At 43.6% G+C, this 16729-nt stretch overlaps 1 protein-coding gene across 1 annotated transcript in view; it reads left to right on the top strand.

The window, feature by feature from the left end:
* ATP5MK (ATP synthase membrane subunit k) overlaps positions 1-14244 on the top strand; it is a 38428-nt gene extending 24184 nt beyond the window's left edge. The window contains exons 2-4 of the mRNA XM_069611703.1: positions 1428-1522; positions 10689-10787; positions 14033-14244. Of these exons, the coding sequence (XP_069467804.1) occupies positions 1439-1522; positions 10689-10781 (177 nt within the window). The 5' untranslated portion in view covers positions 1428-1438 and the 3' untranslated portion in view covers positions 10782-10787; positions 14033-14244. The remainder of the gene's footprint in view (positions 1-1427; positions 1523-10688; positions 10788-14032) is intronic.
* Positions 14245-16729: the final 2485 nt, after the last annotated feature.

Here is a 16729-nt window from a genome sequence, read left to right as displayed (position 1 = left end):
AAGCGATTATGTTGTACCATTCAATAGATTCGTTAAGACCCCTGATATCACTCTGCAGAGTATGTATCATCTTTTGTTCCATATAAAGCAATTTTTTCTCCCGGGTGGCATAGTTAGATCCTTTAAGTGATAACAATATTGTCCATTTGAAATCCTCGTGATGATGCTTCAGAAGATTGAAATGTTTCACCATGGGGGCATTTTCAGTTCTGTTCTTGAGACAGCTCCGGTGTTCCATGATACGAGTTTTGGCTTTGCGGGTTGTTTTCCCTACATAGTGCAGTCCACATTTACAAGTGATCAGGTACACCACAAATTCGGTGTTACAATTAGTCAAGTTTTTCTGTGTCCAGAGCTTTGACAGGCCAACATCTACATTTTTAGTTCTAGAGGTCAATTTGCAGACCCCGCACGAGCCACAAGGATAGTGACCGGTAGGTTCAGGCAGACCCCATAGGGTGGTTAATCTGGGTTCCTGGGTAGGGATAGGTTTAAGTTTGCTGTTACTAACCCTGTTACCTATCGTCGTGCTCCTTATACCTTGAACTACCTCTTTAGGTTCTAGTCACCGACTTTTTCTCAACTTCTGGAATTATATTTGCTGCCCAGTTGACTGATTATGCAATTGGTTGCTGAGGGTCACGGTACAACTGGTAGGGTCTACTACCCTTGAATTACTGAATGTAATCTAAATGTAACCATTGGTTTTTACTCCCCAAGAATAAGTGTGACCTATACTGAATGTGTATGAAAGGGTTTGACTTCCCTAGAACTACTGTTGGGTGTTCCAAATAAGGTTTATGCTTTGGTCTGTGTACCTTTTTAAAACCTAGTGTTTCTATAATTGTGATTACATATAATGTGATGGTACTTATTTCCCCCAAGAATTATCTGGGCCTAATTGTATTTAAATAAACCATTTATTTTTTACAATACATAGTGTTTCTTTGGACCATTTGTATTAGTTTAATGTGTACTGATTCTACAGCCCCCTCTCCCTCCTAAAATAATCCTGGCAGCTCTATCTACGCTACCATGAACTGGTACAGCTTTGTAAAGAGTGGAGTCTGCTACTGCCTCAGCTGAATTGTTTTACTAAGCCCTTAGCCGGACTTCAGAAAAACAGCCCCAACAGGTAGGAATGCCCCATACCAAATAATAAAGAACAAAATACATTGCTAGAAATCCTTGTTTCAACTGTGATTTATGCTTTAATCGCAGGTACTTAAAGAACACTTGTAAAGCCATACTGTTCTGGCATTGTCCGTTCATTGAAGTTGGTGACTTTTCGTACCTTGAATACTCGGCGTTTATTTTTGGTGATTGAAAATCATTTAGTACTGGAGTGGACCTAACGTAGTACAATTGGCTATGCTTGCTTGAAATCATCTGTAATATTTTCATTATTTTCTTTTACTCATTTGTAGGATCTGCAATCATGGCAGGACACGATTCTGGAACCCACCAATTTACTGGAATCCAGAAATATTTCAATGCCTACACATTGACAGGTAGAAGGAATGTAAGTATGAATCATTATTAATCAGCTTATTTTTTCATTGAAATTACTTTAAGGTTACTTGCTCTACAAGGAATAAGCCCTGGTATATCCCCCTCTTGATTGGTTTTGTTTATGCTTTCTCTCACACAAAGGAGTGAAAAGTCACTCCAACATCACCCAAAAAGCAGGATCTACTTCTAGGGAATGAAGAAACTAGTGCACAAAGTGCTGCAAGCTATGTGACCTAATTGGCAAATTTGCCAACAAAGGATTCCTTGTGTCGGCAAACAAAGCAAACCTCTGCCGTGAGCTCTACAAGACCCTGGACCCATTCAGGGCTTAGGAAGGGCCTGATCTGAGCCACCACCAGGCCCTCTGTATCTTTTACAGGTTTGTTCATCAACCTGTACTGTAGACCAGGTGGCCTTCAGATTAAACCCCATAGTCATGCTACTATGTGTATACTACTTTTCCCCAGGCTTCTCAGCAAAGGACCTCTAAGCTAAGGGCATGTTCTGTGTCCCCAGTGGGGCATGTTGGATTTGAAGGCCTACTTTCCCTAAATTCCCTAATCATCCTTATCTACACTGCATGATAAGTTTGTATCTTCAATGCCTTTGCACCATTTACCTCATCTGCTCTCAGATGTTCGCAACTAGCTGTCCTCATTGGCTATGCTTTGGTCACCCAAGACCCATGGTTTAAAATTGTACTTGGCACCTTGGGTAACTGTATACCCTCTGCTTCGCTGCTTCCTTTCATTACCACTTGTTTGTTCTACACTCATTGCTCAGGAACCACCTCTCTGTGCCCCTCCATTCCTTCCTGTTTTTTCACTTCTTCTGCAATGCACCCTTCTATCCCTATATTGCTATTACTTGACCCCCTTAAGCAGTTTCTTTTCCCACCTAGAGAAAGTCTCCATGCTAACCTACTCTTTCTAATCTTCTATCCTCCTTTTCTCCCTCCCCCACTTCTCACATACGTGGGAACCAGAATGCCCAAACTGTTTGTAGTAAAACCTCCACTGATCACTTCTGTTTTCATGACACCTCTGACAGCCATAGGTATCACAGACTTGGATTCTCCCTCTTGACTCTACTACCTTACACACCCACTCTATTTGTTCTTGCTCTGCAGAAAGTAAAGGTGGGATGGGCCTGATGATCAATCGGGGCCATCCATCTGCCCTCTTCCTACCTTCTGTTCTACCTCTTTCCTTTTGAATTCACTAACCGCCCAGTTCCTCCTGCCCACCCCACCCCTCCCACTAACCTCTAATCTATTCCAGCCCACAACCCCTCTGGCCCCCCTATCCTAAATCTCTCCGAGCCACCAACTTTAATTCAATTCACGCCTCTCTAACAACTTTTACCTTACTCTGCAATTGACGCAGTCGCTCTCAGGTAAGTCTCTTGACCATGTCTTTTCCCTCCTTTTATTCTCTCCACATATAGCCTCCTTGTTGACCCTTACTTCCCACTTCACTTCAGCATCCCTGTTTGCTCCCACCCTTCCCCTTCCATTGGGCACCATTTCAAAATGCATAGTCAAACCTGAAGCCATGGCCCTCTACTTAGCTGAAGTAAAGTCCTCTGACCCCTCTTGCTCCTCCCCAGGCCTACTTCTAGTTATTAGCACTATCCCTCTCATCCATTCACCACCTTTTTATTCACTCCCAGCATCACCCCAGAGATCAGACTCCTTAAAACGGACTGTGGCAATGTTTGGTAAGAATCCGTGCAGTCCAACTGGTGTGGGACTACGAAAGTGTGGGACTACAAAAGACTTATTCTTGGTATTGGGTAACCCACCTTTTAATATAGGTCTGTATTACATAAGTTGGTAGTGTGACTGAGAAGCCAGGCTTATCCTAAAAGGAATAATGTGAGCTGTACAATGAAATCAGGAAATACAGATATCCAAGTAAACACTTGAGCACTTAAAGTTATATTATCATTTATTAATGCACAGATATATTTAAAGCATTCTTTAAAAAGCAGTAATTGGCTGTAACCTTAATCCCAAATTAGGATTCAATTAAGCAAGTGAACAATAAAGCAGGTGAGTACTTCATCCATGTAACACCTTTTCCAGAAACAAGGGTGACCTCATTTGAGGTCAGTATAACACTTATTTTGGCTCTCCTTTGCAATATTGAGTTGTGAAGGAGGGAAAGGTTAGGGTTAGATCAGAACATACTGCTATTCTATAATACGTTAGATTCTACCAAAGGGATGCAGGTATTCTTTTATCCCAGCAATAGTGGCCAACAATTAAAACCTGTAAGGGAACAAGAAATGCCAATGGGTTCGGAACAGGGCCTTTAGGGAGCCAGGACAGCAAAAGCCAATGGGCAAAGTCAAAGTTCTGATGCTCTCTTCCTAGAAAATGGTTTTAAATAGTCAATAGTTCACAGACATTACAACAACTCCAGAGGAATCACCTTGAAGCACAAGCTGAAAGGTCAACTCGAGATAAAAATAGCACTCCCAATGGCAAAAGGATAATGTGTCCCACAGTACCTGTGAACTGAAGAATTTGTTCCAGCTGGATGCCTTCTGGTTGCAGTGCAGCTGACCCTTGTTCCTGGTCCTTGGTCGTGGTGATGAAAGTGGGGATGTGTGGCGGGCTCCTGCGGTAGCACTCTAGAGAGGGACTCTTCAGCAATGGATTCCTCTGGATTAAGCGGCTCATTTTGGTTTTGGCACCTTTGTCCCAGGGCCAACGAACCGAACCGCTGCGGTTGGAAGTTCCTTGATCCCTGGACTCTGGTGAGGGGACTCTGGACGCGGATTTCCTGCTTCTGTAGGGTCCTCTGGCTGCCCACAAAGGTTTGGCCGGATTAACGCTTCGGAAGACAGTGCACTCACAGATGGTCAAGGGACCCCGGGTATTGGGATTCTGCAGACTTGAAAATTCACAGTAAGTCTGGGGTTGCACCAAATAGTTTGTCTTGAGGCTAGTTGATCCCACCAGCCTAAGGGAGGAAGTTTGTACAGGTCTTCCCGGTCGATTAAAAAAACTGGGTCAGCAGGGCTTCACCGGGCACTTTGCTGTCCAGGAGGGTGCTGCTGGCATCTCTCCCTAGTCTTCTTGCCCTCAGTGGTCGACTCTCCTAGTCGCATAAAAAGTGAGGTTTTTGGAAGCTCCCATTTATGGACCGCCCTAGGCTGTCAATCACCCAGCAGGGTGGTTGGACTCAGGACAGCCAGCCAGCCAGCCAGCCAATCGGAACTGGATTCTCTCAGGCACACCTAGAGACAAGGAAGTTTCAGGACCCTCCCTCACTTCCTGCCTTTCCAGACACACGAGCCTGGGCGGGCTTCAGGACTGAATTTCCCCCAAAGGCAAAACAAAGGACTCTAACATGATGCAAACAGAGTAAAGGCCCAGAAGAAACGAACAAATGGCGAACAAAAGACTGGGGCCATTTTGAGGAAATGGTCACCCTTCGGTGCTGTACTGCAGCTGAGGGATCAGCATGCAGGTACATGGCACAAGGTTGTAAAGAAACCACGACCACCAGCCATTCAAGTAAGTTAGTGTAACAGAATGTTACATGAGGAATGGGTTAAAGGAGTTACTATGTAAACCCCCTGCCCCCAGCACTCCACATAGGGTGGTGTACTGGACCCACAAAGGAAAAGGTAAGTAAGACGGCAGTCATCTTACTATTCTTGGGAACAGCAGTTCACCCAAGAAAACGCAGTTTAACATTGATAGACGTCAAGCGACTTCTTTTCTTATTGTCATAGCACAATAGGTGCTGTGTGTCACAATGTAAAAAGATGCCTGTAGAGTTTACCAAACTCCATAAAACAAACACTGAAAATCTTAGTCAGAAAAACACGAGTGAGAAATTCCCACTCACTCGGGAGTTAAAATTGAAAAGCCCTGAGCCCAGCAAAAGAGCTGGGGGTCTCTAATATTAAAGGGAATTGGCACAAAAATGGAAATTCTCCCTAACAGTTTCTTTCCTCTGCTCCCCTGTAGTCCCTTTTCATTCTCAGGCAGTTTTATGTTGTCTGATGGTTACCCTGAGGTCTGTCTAGGGTTGGTGGACTGAGGAAATGGGGTGTCCTTTTTGGGTTGGGGAAATCCCAGTCCATTCCATTTCTGACTTCCATTGCCCTGGTTGTGCCCATGTGCCTTCCTCAAGTTGTGGTTTTGGAAGAGACCTGGCCATGACAGCGGCTAATGGGTATTGCGGCATGGACAGTATAACCAATATCGCTGCACGTGTTCAAACACTCTGTAAGGGCTTGGGACTAGGTTCCATCTTATCCCTCCACCCTTCCATTGAACGGGTAACAATCCTTGCTTGTCATAGAGTAGGAGTGCCTTTTGGAATTTAAAAGGCCTGCTGCTGTTCACAAGAGCATACTCTATTGTGACATGACCTGGACTAGACTTGTACTGCTGTTTTTCCTTGAGGAACCCTTCTGTATCCTAGTCTTTGCGTTGACCGGGGCATCATCTGGCCTCGAAGGTCACCACTTTGCTTGCCTGCTGTGGGAGATCACTGCTTCTGCAACCTTTTATAGTGGTCTTCTTTTGTGGACATTGTTTTACTTGCTCGCCCAGCCTTCTCCTAGCTGGTCTGTTTGCAGACCTTTTTACTCAAACTTTTTAGGCTTGATCAAAACTAGCCACCACCTGTATTTTCTCAACCCCTTCCAACCATCTAGTACATCCAGGGGCGTGAGCGCGGGGGGGGGGGGGCGGCAATTTGCCAGTTCAGATATTCCTTGCCTCAGAGGTACCTACAATGCTACATCCCAGGCTCCTAAATGGGACTTGGACTTCTTCCGAGTTCATCAGTATTGTTGGCAGTCTTCATCTATAGAGCCTTAAGTCGTTGATCCTGGGACTGAAGCTCCTCTGGTGGGATCCTCCATCGCCAACAGTCTCAAGGTTGCCTTGTCTGCAGTGCAACCTGGATTCTGGGAACTTGTAGCTGCCTTGATCCTAGTGATGTTTATGGACAAACCATTCTAAACGGCAGACTGACTTTATGGCTGGCTTATAGCTTTTCACCGCAGCTTTTAGACACTCGCCCCCATGGTTCTACACATGCATACACACTTACCAAGCGTCCATTATCACTAGCCCGTAGGAAGTGCAAATCATGAGGTATACTGGAAGTATCCATAGTGAACTTGCCTGAAAATCAGTTGTGTAGCTGGTGATTCATGACTTTTATGGGGAATTCATTGTTGGTATAGTCCTACTTTCCAATTTCAAAATAAATTTATTATAGCTCTGTTCTGATTGTAAGAGTGTGGAAGGAGACTGACACACAGGTGGCATTGTTGTGATTTAATTGGGTTAAAATAAGAGGAAAGCCCTAACTGTCCCTAACACGAAGGGGGATTTTCATCCGTCAACTGAATGTGAAGTTCTCTGTCGGGATGTCAGTCTAAAGTAAATATTCCCCCGTATGTGTCAAAATGTTTTTCCATACATTACTCTAAATAAGGAAAAAACAAGCATATTCTTAGTCCAGAGGAATGACTCCCTTCTTCTGGACTGAGGCTTTGTATTCACCTCTTGGTGAGATGCATTCTCCAGAATGAATAAAACAAAGATTCTAACAGTTCTCTTGGAGGATTTCTCAGTCAATGGTAGACACAAAAAAGAAAGTCTCTTCAAATTACTTATTCTATTCACAATACCAGGGGGTTGAGTTCCTTCCCTATGGCTGTTCTTAGACTCACTGACGACGCGGCAAGCGGTGGGGACAGTGTCGTCTCCCTTCACCTGGCCTTTCTCAGGCATTTTAGGATGCCAGAGGAAATTTCCCTTTTTTTTTTCTTTTTCCAGCTTCTCACAATGCCAGAGGAAATGGCTTCTTCCAACTGGCTCTTTTCAGGCTTCTCTGCTGCTTGGAAGATAGACCTGGTTCACTATCCTTCCAAGTACTGTTAGGGAGAATTCTGTGTTACGGCTAATTTCCCAAACCTAGTGAGTCCCCCAGCAGCTTTGCTGGATATTTTTTTTTTCTTTTCTCCTACTAAGAGTGAGACTCTTTTCCTTACACTCTTAGGCATGATTTGATGTATGTCTTTGACTTTGTATGTGCTTCTGGGCTATGGGGCCTTTTACTCCATAGGGTATCATCTGTGTTACACTGCACCCTCAGTGCAGTAACACAGGGGTGTCATAGTGACCCCCAAACATAGACTCCATACCCTGGGGCTGACTGTCATCCCACGGCATGTAAAGTCACCATTGACTTTACTAGTCCAAAATTGTGAACAGAACCAGTACAAACCATCATATTGTGGAAGTACTGGAAGGGGTTAATTCGATTGCCCCTGGGTCTGTTTCCAAGGGGGCACTGTCCAGTCGCCCCCCCACCCCTCCTTGTCGGGTTTCTGGCTGGTGGTAGTGGTTAACACACAAAATATTCCACCGGAATATTGCCTATGGGATTTTCCCATTGATTTTAAACGCACCACTTTTTGGTGCAATGTTAAAGATACCACCGGTTTATTTATTTAATATAAAATGAACAGTTGGGTCTTTTCGCCAGAACTCTTTTCTAAAATGGCGTTTGTGTCCGTCTCTGTAACTCTAACCAAGGTCGAGTCCTTTGTTCCACTTTTTGGCAGGCTTCTCCACAGAAGCCCTCCAAATGGTGCCACTCTGTCTGTGTTCCACAGGATGTGTGGGGAGGGGAATTGGCACCCTGGACTGCGTTGTCTTAGCAACCCAAGTCACACTCTATTCTGATTGGCCCAGTGGTGAGCAGTGACAGCTAGGCTGTTGAATGGGGGGTTTTCTGCATAAAAGTAGGGCCTTTGGGACTGGAACTTCAGAAGTCGCCACAGGACCTAAGAATGCAAAGAGGGAAGAAGCTGAGCCATCTGCAACGACACCACTGGTGGAGCCCTGCTGCAACGAACTCGCCACTTTCCCAACGACAAGAGAAGATCTTCTGCTGGACGAGTCTTCTTCCTTTGAGCTGGTGGGATCAACCAGTTCGCCCCTTTCGCCTTCCAAAGATGTCTCTTGGTCGAATCGCCCACGCACCCCGGCGGCCGGATAGCCAAGCTTCACCACTTTGACTGTGAATAAAAGGAACGTACCTTTCAACCGACGAACTCCGCGGCTGGTTTCATCCCTGGGCAGTGCAACGACTCAAGTTTCCTCCTCGACGAGATCCTCTCTTCCCCTGGTCGAAACAACGCACTGCAACCACTGCCAGGAATAACTGCCACCGCTGGAGCTTCCTCTCTCTTTAAGTTAATGTGTTCTGCCTGGCCCCCCCTTTCTTCAGTTTGCCCAAGGTGACCCTTAAATCCGTGGCTTTCCAACTGGGTTGGCCCCAGGCCTTCTAACTTTACTTCTCGAATCACCCCAATCTCTTTTGAACATTCTGCAAAGACTTTTAGTGCATTTTTAACTGTGTGATCTTGGGCACATTTCGCTTTGCTCCATTTAAAATGGGCCTGGCCTATGAACTTTGGCTCGGCAGTGTATACTGCCTTTACTCCCTTGCTTTGAACTTCTAAAAGTGTTGGGAACTGTTGTATTTTTATGCCCTGCCTTTTTCTCTCCCTTTAACTTAACTATTGGAGTGCCATCTAGGTTATGCTTTCACATCTGTTTTAACAAATAGTGGTGTTTTAACTCTGACTTGTCTAATAGTTATCAAGGGAGGTGTTTATACTTTACCTGACTGTGTTTTAACTTGCTTTTGATTTAGAGTGCTAGTGTATTGCCTAAAGTGTTTTAAATAATTATATACTTTTGATGCAAAGCTCTGGTCGGTGTTTGTTTGCGCTACTGTGTTTTTAGCCCTATTGTGTATACTCTATACTGCCCTACTCTTCTTGCGGGAAGTCTGACTGCTCAGCCACAGCTTCCAGGTAAATCTGGGTGGTACAGACTGCTACCAATTGGGTTTACTGCTTACTCCTGTAGTCTTAATCTTCTTGCAGTGGTCCCCAAGGGAACTGCACAGGATTCTGCCTAACATACTGCTATTGTTCATATAATGGTTGTAGTAGTTTCTCTGTATTTGGGGTTCTCAGACCCTTGTTCCATCTGTACTACGATGCAGTTGTTCGTTTTAAAGTCTCTTGCCCAGACTTTCCTCCCAGTCTTGAACTCCAGGGCACTTTTACTCTTCTTAAGGGGTTCCCAGATCTGTCCTCCGTTCCCACCAGCTAGCCCCGGCAATCCCCTACCTTCAGGGGGAACAGTCCTTTCAGCCAACCTCCCAGTTTGAACTGGATTCTCGCATGCAGGCTGGAAGACGAAGGGCTGAAGAGTTTTGGACGCCTCCCTCGCTTCCTGCCTTGACAGACACTTCAGAGTCTGGGCAAGCTTGACTGAGGTCTCGCACCGAAAGATCGAAATCACACAAAGGAATTTCCCACAGGGGAAAGACCAAGAAGGGACAGGAAGCGAATAAATAGCAAAAAGACGAGACATTTTGGTCATATGGGCACCCAGCTGTGAAAACAGATTGTGGTAAAGGTTCACCTAATTGGTGAAATGGTTTTACTGCCATCAGCCATTTAAGATGAGCTTGCATCTGTAATATAATTAGTGCTAGTGCGAAAGGGGCTCTATTGTATCTCCCAGCACTCGTAGAACAGATTGAAATATCCTTTCTACCCTTGGAGCTGTAGTTCACACATGGTTAGCCAGAGAAAGTAAAAGGGTAGCCCAAAGGGCAACCCTGTAACAATAAAAAGGTATAATACCAAAAGTTGTCAAAGGATACAATTAAAAGGACAATGGAGAGTCTTAATGACACTCATAAAAAAGAAAGAGAAAGGATCTGTGGGTGTGGACAAATGTTGCCACTCACTGAGGCATGGGGAACATAATCGTACCAGTCCAGCAAAAAGTTCTGGGGTTCTCACAAGTTGGGTAGCTCTGAAGTTAAAATCTTACCTGACGAGGAGTATTTCCATGGCAGAGTAGTTTAGCATCATAGATTTATCTTGGCGTTCAGTTTAACTATACATACAATCAAGAAATGTCAACAGCACGTGTGCACCACATCGGTCTAGATGTTCTCCTTATTTTCTTTCAGTCCATTCATTACCACATTACAGCCTACTATAATTTCCAAATAAAAAAAAAATCTCTAGCCAATTGAGATGTGCTAGGCTTGTCGCACTATTGTAATGTTAAAATTCTAAATGTCCATGTTTGTTTCCAATAGTGTGTTCTGGCAACGTATGCAGGTATTGCTACACTCATTCTGTTCTTCAAGTTAAAGCCCAAGAAGCAACCCAAAGCTGTGACGGCGTCATAAATTATGGTAAGAAAACTTGGATGAGGAATGTTTGTTGTCTGTGTGTGGGTGGTGTGGGATTTCCCTCTTTGGCATACAAAAGACCAGATAATACCGTCCTGTTACATTGCTGCAGAGATAGAAAACCCATCACTGACTATTTTATTGTTATTGAAAAGTAGCCATTCCCACCCGTCTGACATCTGGAGGACAGGGTGTCGCTTTTTTTACATGATCATACCTAGAAGAGATGGCCTAATGCAGAATGGTAGCCTTTTATCGTTTTAATTATTTCAAACGGTTTTCCCCACACTATAATAGTAGCAATGTACTACAAATAAACGTAAATACCTGTGTTTAAAAAGCATGCAAAATCCCAAACTCTCCCCTGCCACCCCCTATTGGCAATCTCTTGGTTTACAAAATGTCATCCAAGTCCATCCAACAAGTCAAGGTACTAGCCTCTCTGCTGTAAAAAGCACCAACGCCGATACAAAGGTTTTAAGGAGCAGAGTGCACCCTGTTCTGTCGCATATTTTAAACCACTGGATGGATTTACCCCAAACCAGTCAAGGAATTTAAGTGCACGCTTTGTGTCTGTTGTCCTACTTGGTCAAGTCCAAAACAGCTTTGCGTTTTTCAAACTAAAGCTGTTTTAAAACTGCACCTTTTCTCTATGGGGAAAATGAATGGGCTGAAAACAAACTGTAGTATATTGTTTTCTTAACTTTCATTTTGTAATCTATTAACACATTTTGCAGTTTGTGGGGGTGGTGGGACAAGGTTGTAGCCTCAACCTTTTTGTTTTGATGATTTCATCCAAATCATCGAGCAAGTCAACGGTTATTAGTTTGGGAAAACCTTTCTGCTTTTTCATTTTCTTTTTTAAATCCTGTCTGCCTCTGCTGTAAAGCACCATGGGAGATGTAGAAATCATTTTGGGATTACTACTGGATGGAATAACCCCAGACCCGCCGCCCCTGGAAATAGTCAACACTTTGTGCCCACATGGTTTTGCACCTGGTCCAGTTGGTTCTGTGTGAAAAATGTGGTCATGTGAAAATATAGTCCGCAAAAAGTTTTTAGAAAATGTAGTCCATCAATTCAAGAAATAAGGTCTCCAAAAAAGCTGTTTTGAAATGCACAAAAGTACAAGGCAGCAACCCTAACTCCTTTCCTAAATCTTCCCCCAACTCTTTTTATTTCATTATGATATAGTTTTAACAAAACTTTACATGTAATAAAATTTAATATAAACAGAACAATATATTATTCAATTTGATTCAAACTTCATTACATTAAGAGAAAAAAATGTGATCAGAGCAATACTCTTAAGAAGGAAGAGAGTAAACTTAACTCTAATTACAACCCTTATCCTACCCTGAACTCACAGAACATTAACCCTTCAGCGTGCTAATGCATTTTATTTGCATATTACTGAATGCAAATTAAATGGAAAATAAAGTGAACCTGTCTCCAACTCAATCACCAGCTCACCAGACTGCATAGCCTTTGCCCTACCCCAAACCTTTGCTGTATTAATAACCTTACCCTAACTGCAACTTTAACACCTTATGCGTACGTTACCCTTACCCCTAGGTTCACCAGCCCTTCCGAACCTCTGTATCCCTTTCTTGAACACTTATCCAAACCCAACACTTACCCTGACTCTTAATCTACCATAACCACCAACCAAACCCCAATTTATTTACCCTAACCCCCAGGCAATCATAATCCCAGTAAACGCTCCTTAACTCTGCCAATTACCCTAACACTACATTTGTGGCTACTTTTCAGCTGTATATTTAACTACTTTTTACTTGGTAACTTTTTTACTGTTCACTGCAGAGGCATTTTCACCACACCTTTTTCACAGACAATTTTTGTTGGCTTCATTTTTACTGGATTCCGTCCAGCGGTTTGGGCTGTGCGCTGGAGCAAAAATGTGACTTTCTCCATGGGAAGATGGCCAGGGGACTAGGCTGAAACAGTGTTTTTAACTTTCTTTCTCAATTTCCAGGTGTTATGGGGTGGGAAGCCATGACAACATATTTGTTAGCAAAATATCTGCCAAATCGCCACTTGAGCCAAAAGTTATTAGCAATTCATTTTTTTTCGGGTTTTCTATGGAACTTGATACTCATGTTAGTGTGGCAGTCACGGCACTAGTTTCTTTTTCATTTGTTTTTATTGGCATTTTCAATATACATAACACCCTTCTCCCCATATCCTTCCTTCACCTGTGACATATGCTTTGGTTGAGTGTTGATGCACCAATTTTAGCTTCCAGATGAGCCTCAGCAATTACATTATGCCCAAACTTCATGATCTGAGGGCACCATTGCCGCATGTAGTCTCCCTTGAGGTAGTCCAATAACAGCCCCAGTCTAGATGGAATTTGTCCCTCTCCCTTGCCTTTCGTTTTCCTCCTTTCGGTTTCCTCCTCCTCGCCAGAACTACCCAAGCCGCTATCAACAAGGTCATAAGTGTTTTGTTGGGATTAGAAATTCCGTCTGAAATAGGCCACACATCCATTCCTTCGTGAAGTAGGTTGTTGGACCTTGGACCATGTCCTGGTCTGCACTATAATTTTAATGCATGCGCAGAATGTAAATCTTTAAGTATGTGTTTTTATATGTTTACATTTTGTATATGTACACTATTGTACATATGGAAATTCAAAACTGACTAAGATTTTATTTGATTTTAAAGCAAGCATTTGTATGCCAAACACTCATACGCCTTATGCAACGCTCTCTTGTGTCGTTTACAATTTAGTCATAGACCATATACTCTTACACCCTATGTAGTTCAGTCGTACGCCATACACATGTGTATATAATGCTCGTATGCCATAATCCCCACAAATAAAATGTGTGTGTTAGTTACACTACCAAAGAAGTCTTCAAACAAAAATCATGTTAAGGTACACAAACACTCACTCCATGCCACTACAAAACCAGCCTTAACACTCATTTAAAATATTAGGCCTTTTACAACAACACCATAGTTGAGATGAGTGAGGTTAGAATGTAGTCGTATGTAGCTTTGTTTCATAGTAGTATAGAATTAATGTTTGTACCTGAACTCGATTTCTTCATCCTTGTTTACATTGTGGGCTACATGTCAGTCATGGCTGCTTCAATGTGGACCAAGGACTGTTGCAGTGCTGATAGCGATGTATTCATTTGTAATTCTTGCCAACTCGGTGTGTTGACTCAGGCTTTTTAGTAAATTAATTTTGTATCTTTAAATCTTTCTTTTCCCACTAGGTCTGTGGCTACATCAACATTGGATTCCAGTTAATGGAACGAAAAGGCAACATCTACTGCTCGCCCCTTGACATTAAATTGTGAACTTAACTTGTGTTTTTAGCTTCATTTACAAAATATCAAAAGTATAAAAGATGTACAAAATGGCATGGATTTCGAAGACTTCATTGTAATGGATTAATAAATGTTTCACCAGTCTTTTCCAAGTTTAATTCTATAATCCAATTAATTGTGCAGCTCCACAAACATTCACATGTATTATACCATTAATGTGATGGGATTTCATTATTTTATTACAATGCAATGCAAATGATTATAATTCTGTCGATTATACCGGCTCTTTGTTTTAAGACCCAACCCTCCCCATGCCCCCCCACACACCTACAGCAATGTTCTGCATTACATCTCTGTGGGGGGAGAATCAGGAGGACACAGATGCTGTGTAGGCATTTTCACTATATAGTTTACCATTCACTAAGGATTCTTCCCTTCCCATGGTTCGAACTAAGGTGCTAGTCCGTTAGTGTGAATGTCCAAAGACTTGACAGGTGCCCACATCTAACCTATCTGACCCTACCACTAGTATATATAAGGCCAGGAGAATGACTCGCTTCTGGTTGTTTTGTCTCATCACAGGGATGCTCTCTACTATTATGGTCCACTCAATAAGCTATACACACATGGTCTTTGGTTATCCTCTGGATCAAGTTCTGTAATTCCTCTTAGGGTCTGAGTTCTTCTTGTCTTTGGAGATTATTTTAGTTTTGTTCAGGTTCCTTCTTTCTCTCCTGCAGGGTTTTAGACTCCCTATTATATTACTATTCTCTAGGAGGTCTTGGCTGTTAGATTTACAATTCACTTAGTCCCAGAGTGCTGTGTCGTTTTTTTTCTGCCTATTCTCCCTAATTGGGCCCCCCTAATGTCTTTCTCTAGTATAGTTTCTTATCCTCGACATATGTGGTGACTTTCCAGTTTCCCAAGGTGACAAGCTTTCAGTTTTAGTTCTCTCGCACTCTGTGGTTTTGCTGATTTCTCATTCTCTCAGGAATACAGTCCTGGTTCAACAAATTGGCTTTAATTGTAAGTTACGAGTCCCTGCAGATTTTCTGATACCCCCATTCCCTGTATTACCTTCTGTCTTCAGGGTTAACGTAGTATGTACTGTTGGGGAGTAAAAGTCCACTCCAGGTACTCTACAAGACTCTCTACGTAGCAATACAGAGCTCCAACGTCTAGTACGAGTCTGTACCACCCAAGGTATTGGTAGTGTAGCAGAGCAGCCAGACTAATTTGGGTGGGAGAGAAGGCTGTAGTAAGCTACAATGAACCTGTAGCAGACATATGGTCCAAAGAGATATAGATATATATTTGTGAGGCATGTGGGTCTGCTTAGATTACATGCTATGCATAGGCCGACATCTAGTGGTAATCGCAGAGTATTGTATGATTTGTTTTTGAAACTCAAACCGATGTCGACAGGGCACAGGTAATACTATCCCTAGTGTGATGCCGACAGACGCCCTGGTCCTTCACGTGTTGAGGTCACTCAGATTGGGGGTTTTTCACCATTGTAGTCGGACACCAGTTTGCAGAGGGCTTCAGGCTGATGCCTCTGATTAGAAAATTGATTATAGACTTTCTTACTATTCTTTTGATAACCGCCTGCCACAAGATCTGCAGCAGATTTCAACTGACGCGAGCGAACAATCGTCTAACGAACATTGACCGCAGCCCACAGGTCTCAATGGGCTGAGGCCCATCACAGTAGTGAGAGTAGGGGAGGGGGGGCATACTTCTCCTTTTAGAGAATGCCTAATCTCCGCCCCCCCCCCACCCATTTCCTTCTCTTCGCTGCCTTTTCCACGAATCCTGGAAAATACACCTTTTAAAATTTTGTTTGTTTTTGCAATAGGAAGTACCCCTGGGTAGACGAACAGTGTGTAACCAGTCTCCCTCGATCACCCCGTAAAGAACTGGAAATCCTGCAAGCTCTTTCTACCAAGGGCATGGACGGACTGTAGAACAAAACGCTGGGCCGCCCACGCCATGCAGGCTGAGGCCTCCATTGGCGTGGAGGGAGTTTCCAGTGATGACAGTGCCAGTGTCCTAAGTGACACTGAGGGCAAACAGGATTCAAGACTCCCACGTGCGAGCCACCAACTCATTAAGCAGGCTGGCGGTCCTATTGCTGAGACTACACCCATCGACTCGAGCACACTTCACGCCACACCAAGCACACATCCCACGACTGACCGTTGACCACACTGTTGACTGTTGAAAGCAACACCGTGTCAAAGGAAAGGTCCTCAAACATCCCTGCACTCTGGGTCATAATGCTCGCCACATGAAAGGCTTCTGACACTGCATATAAATCAGATGGCCTTTCGCATGCTGAAAGGCATGTCAAAGTGCTTCAACAGCCCCCTCCACTATCTCAAAAATGAGAGCACTCAAACCCGTCCCGGGCCCGCTTTCAAAGTCTGACGTTGAAATCCACAAAAAAAAGTGACACCTCTACCGTCTAAGCCCTCCACTTACCAGGATGGTGGCCCCTCTAAATCTAAGAACACCCTTGGATACTCGTTCAGGGACCATGCACCACAAGGAGGGACACTCCTCAGTAGTTCCAAAGTCATCTGACTGGACCCCAGAGAGCTTTGATTGGGTTATGAGGAATATGTCCTCTTTTGTAGACTT

This window comes from Ambystoma mexicanum, chromosome 8 (genome assembly GCF_040938575.1).
Source record: "Ambystoma mexicanum isolate Mex_15411 chromosome 8, UKY_AmexF1_1, whole genome shotgun sequence".
NCBI classification, from domain to species: Eukaryota; Metazoa; Chordata; class Amphibia; order Caudata; family Ambystomatidae; genus Ambystoma; species Ambystoma mexicanum.
This window is presented reverse-complemented; position numbering and strand designations above follow the sequence as displayed.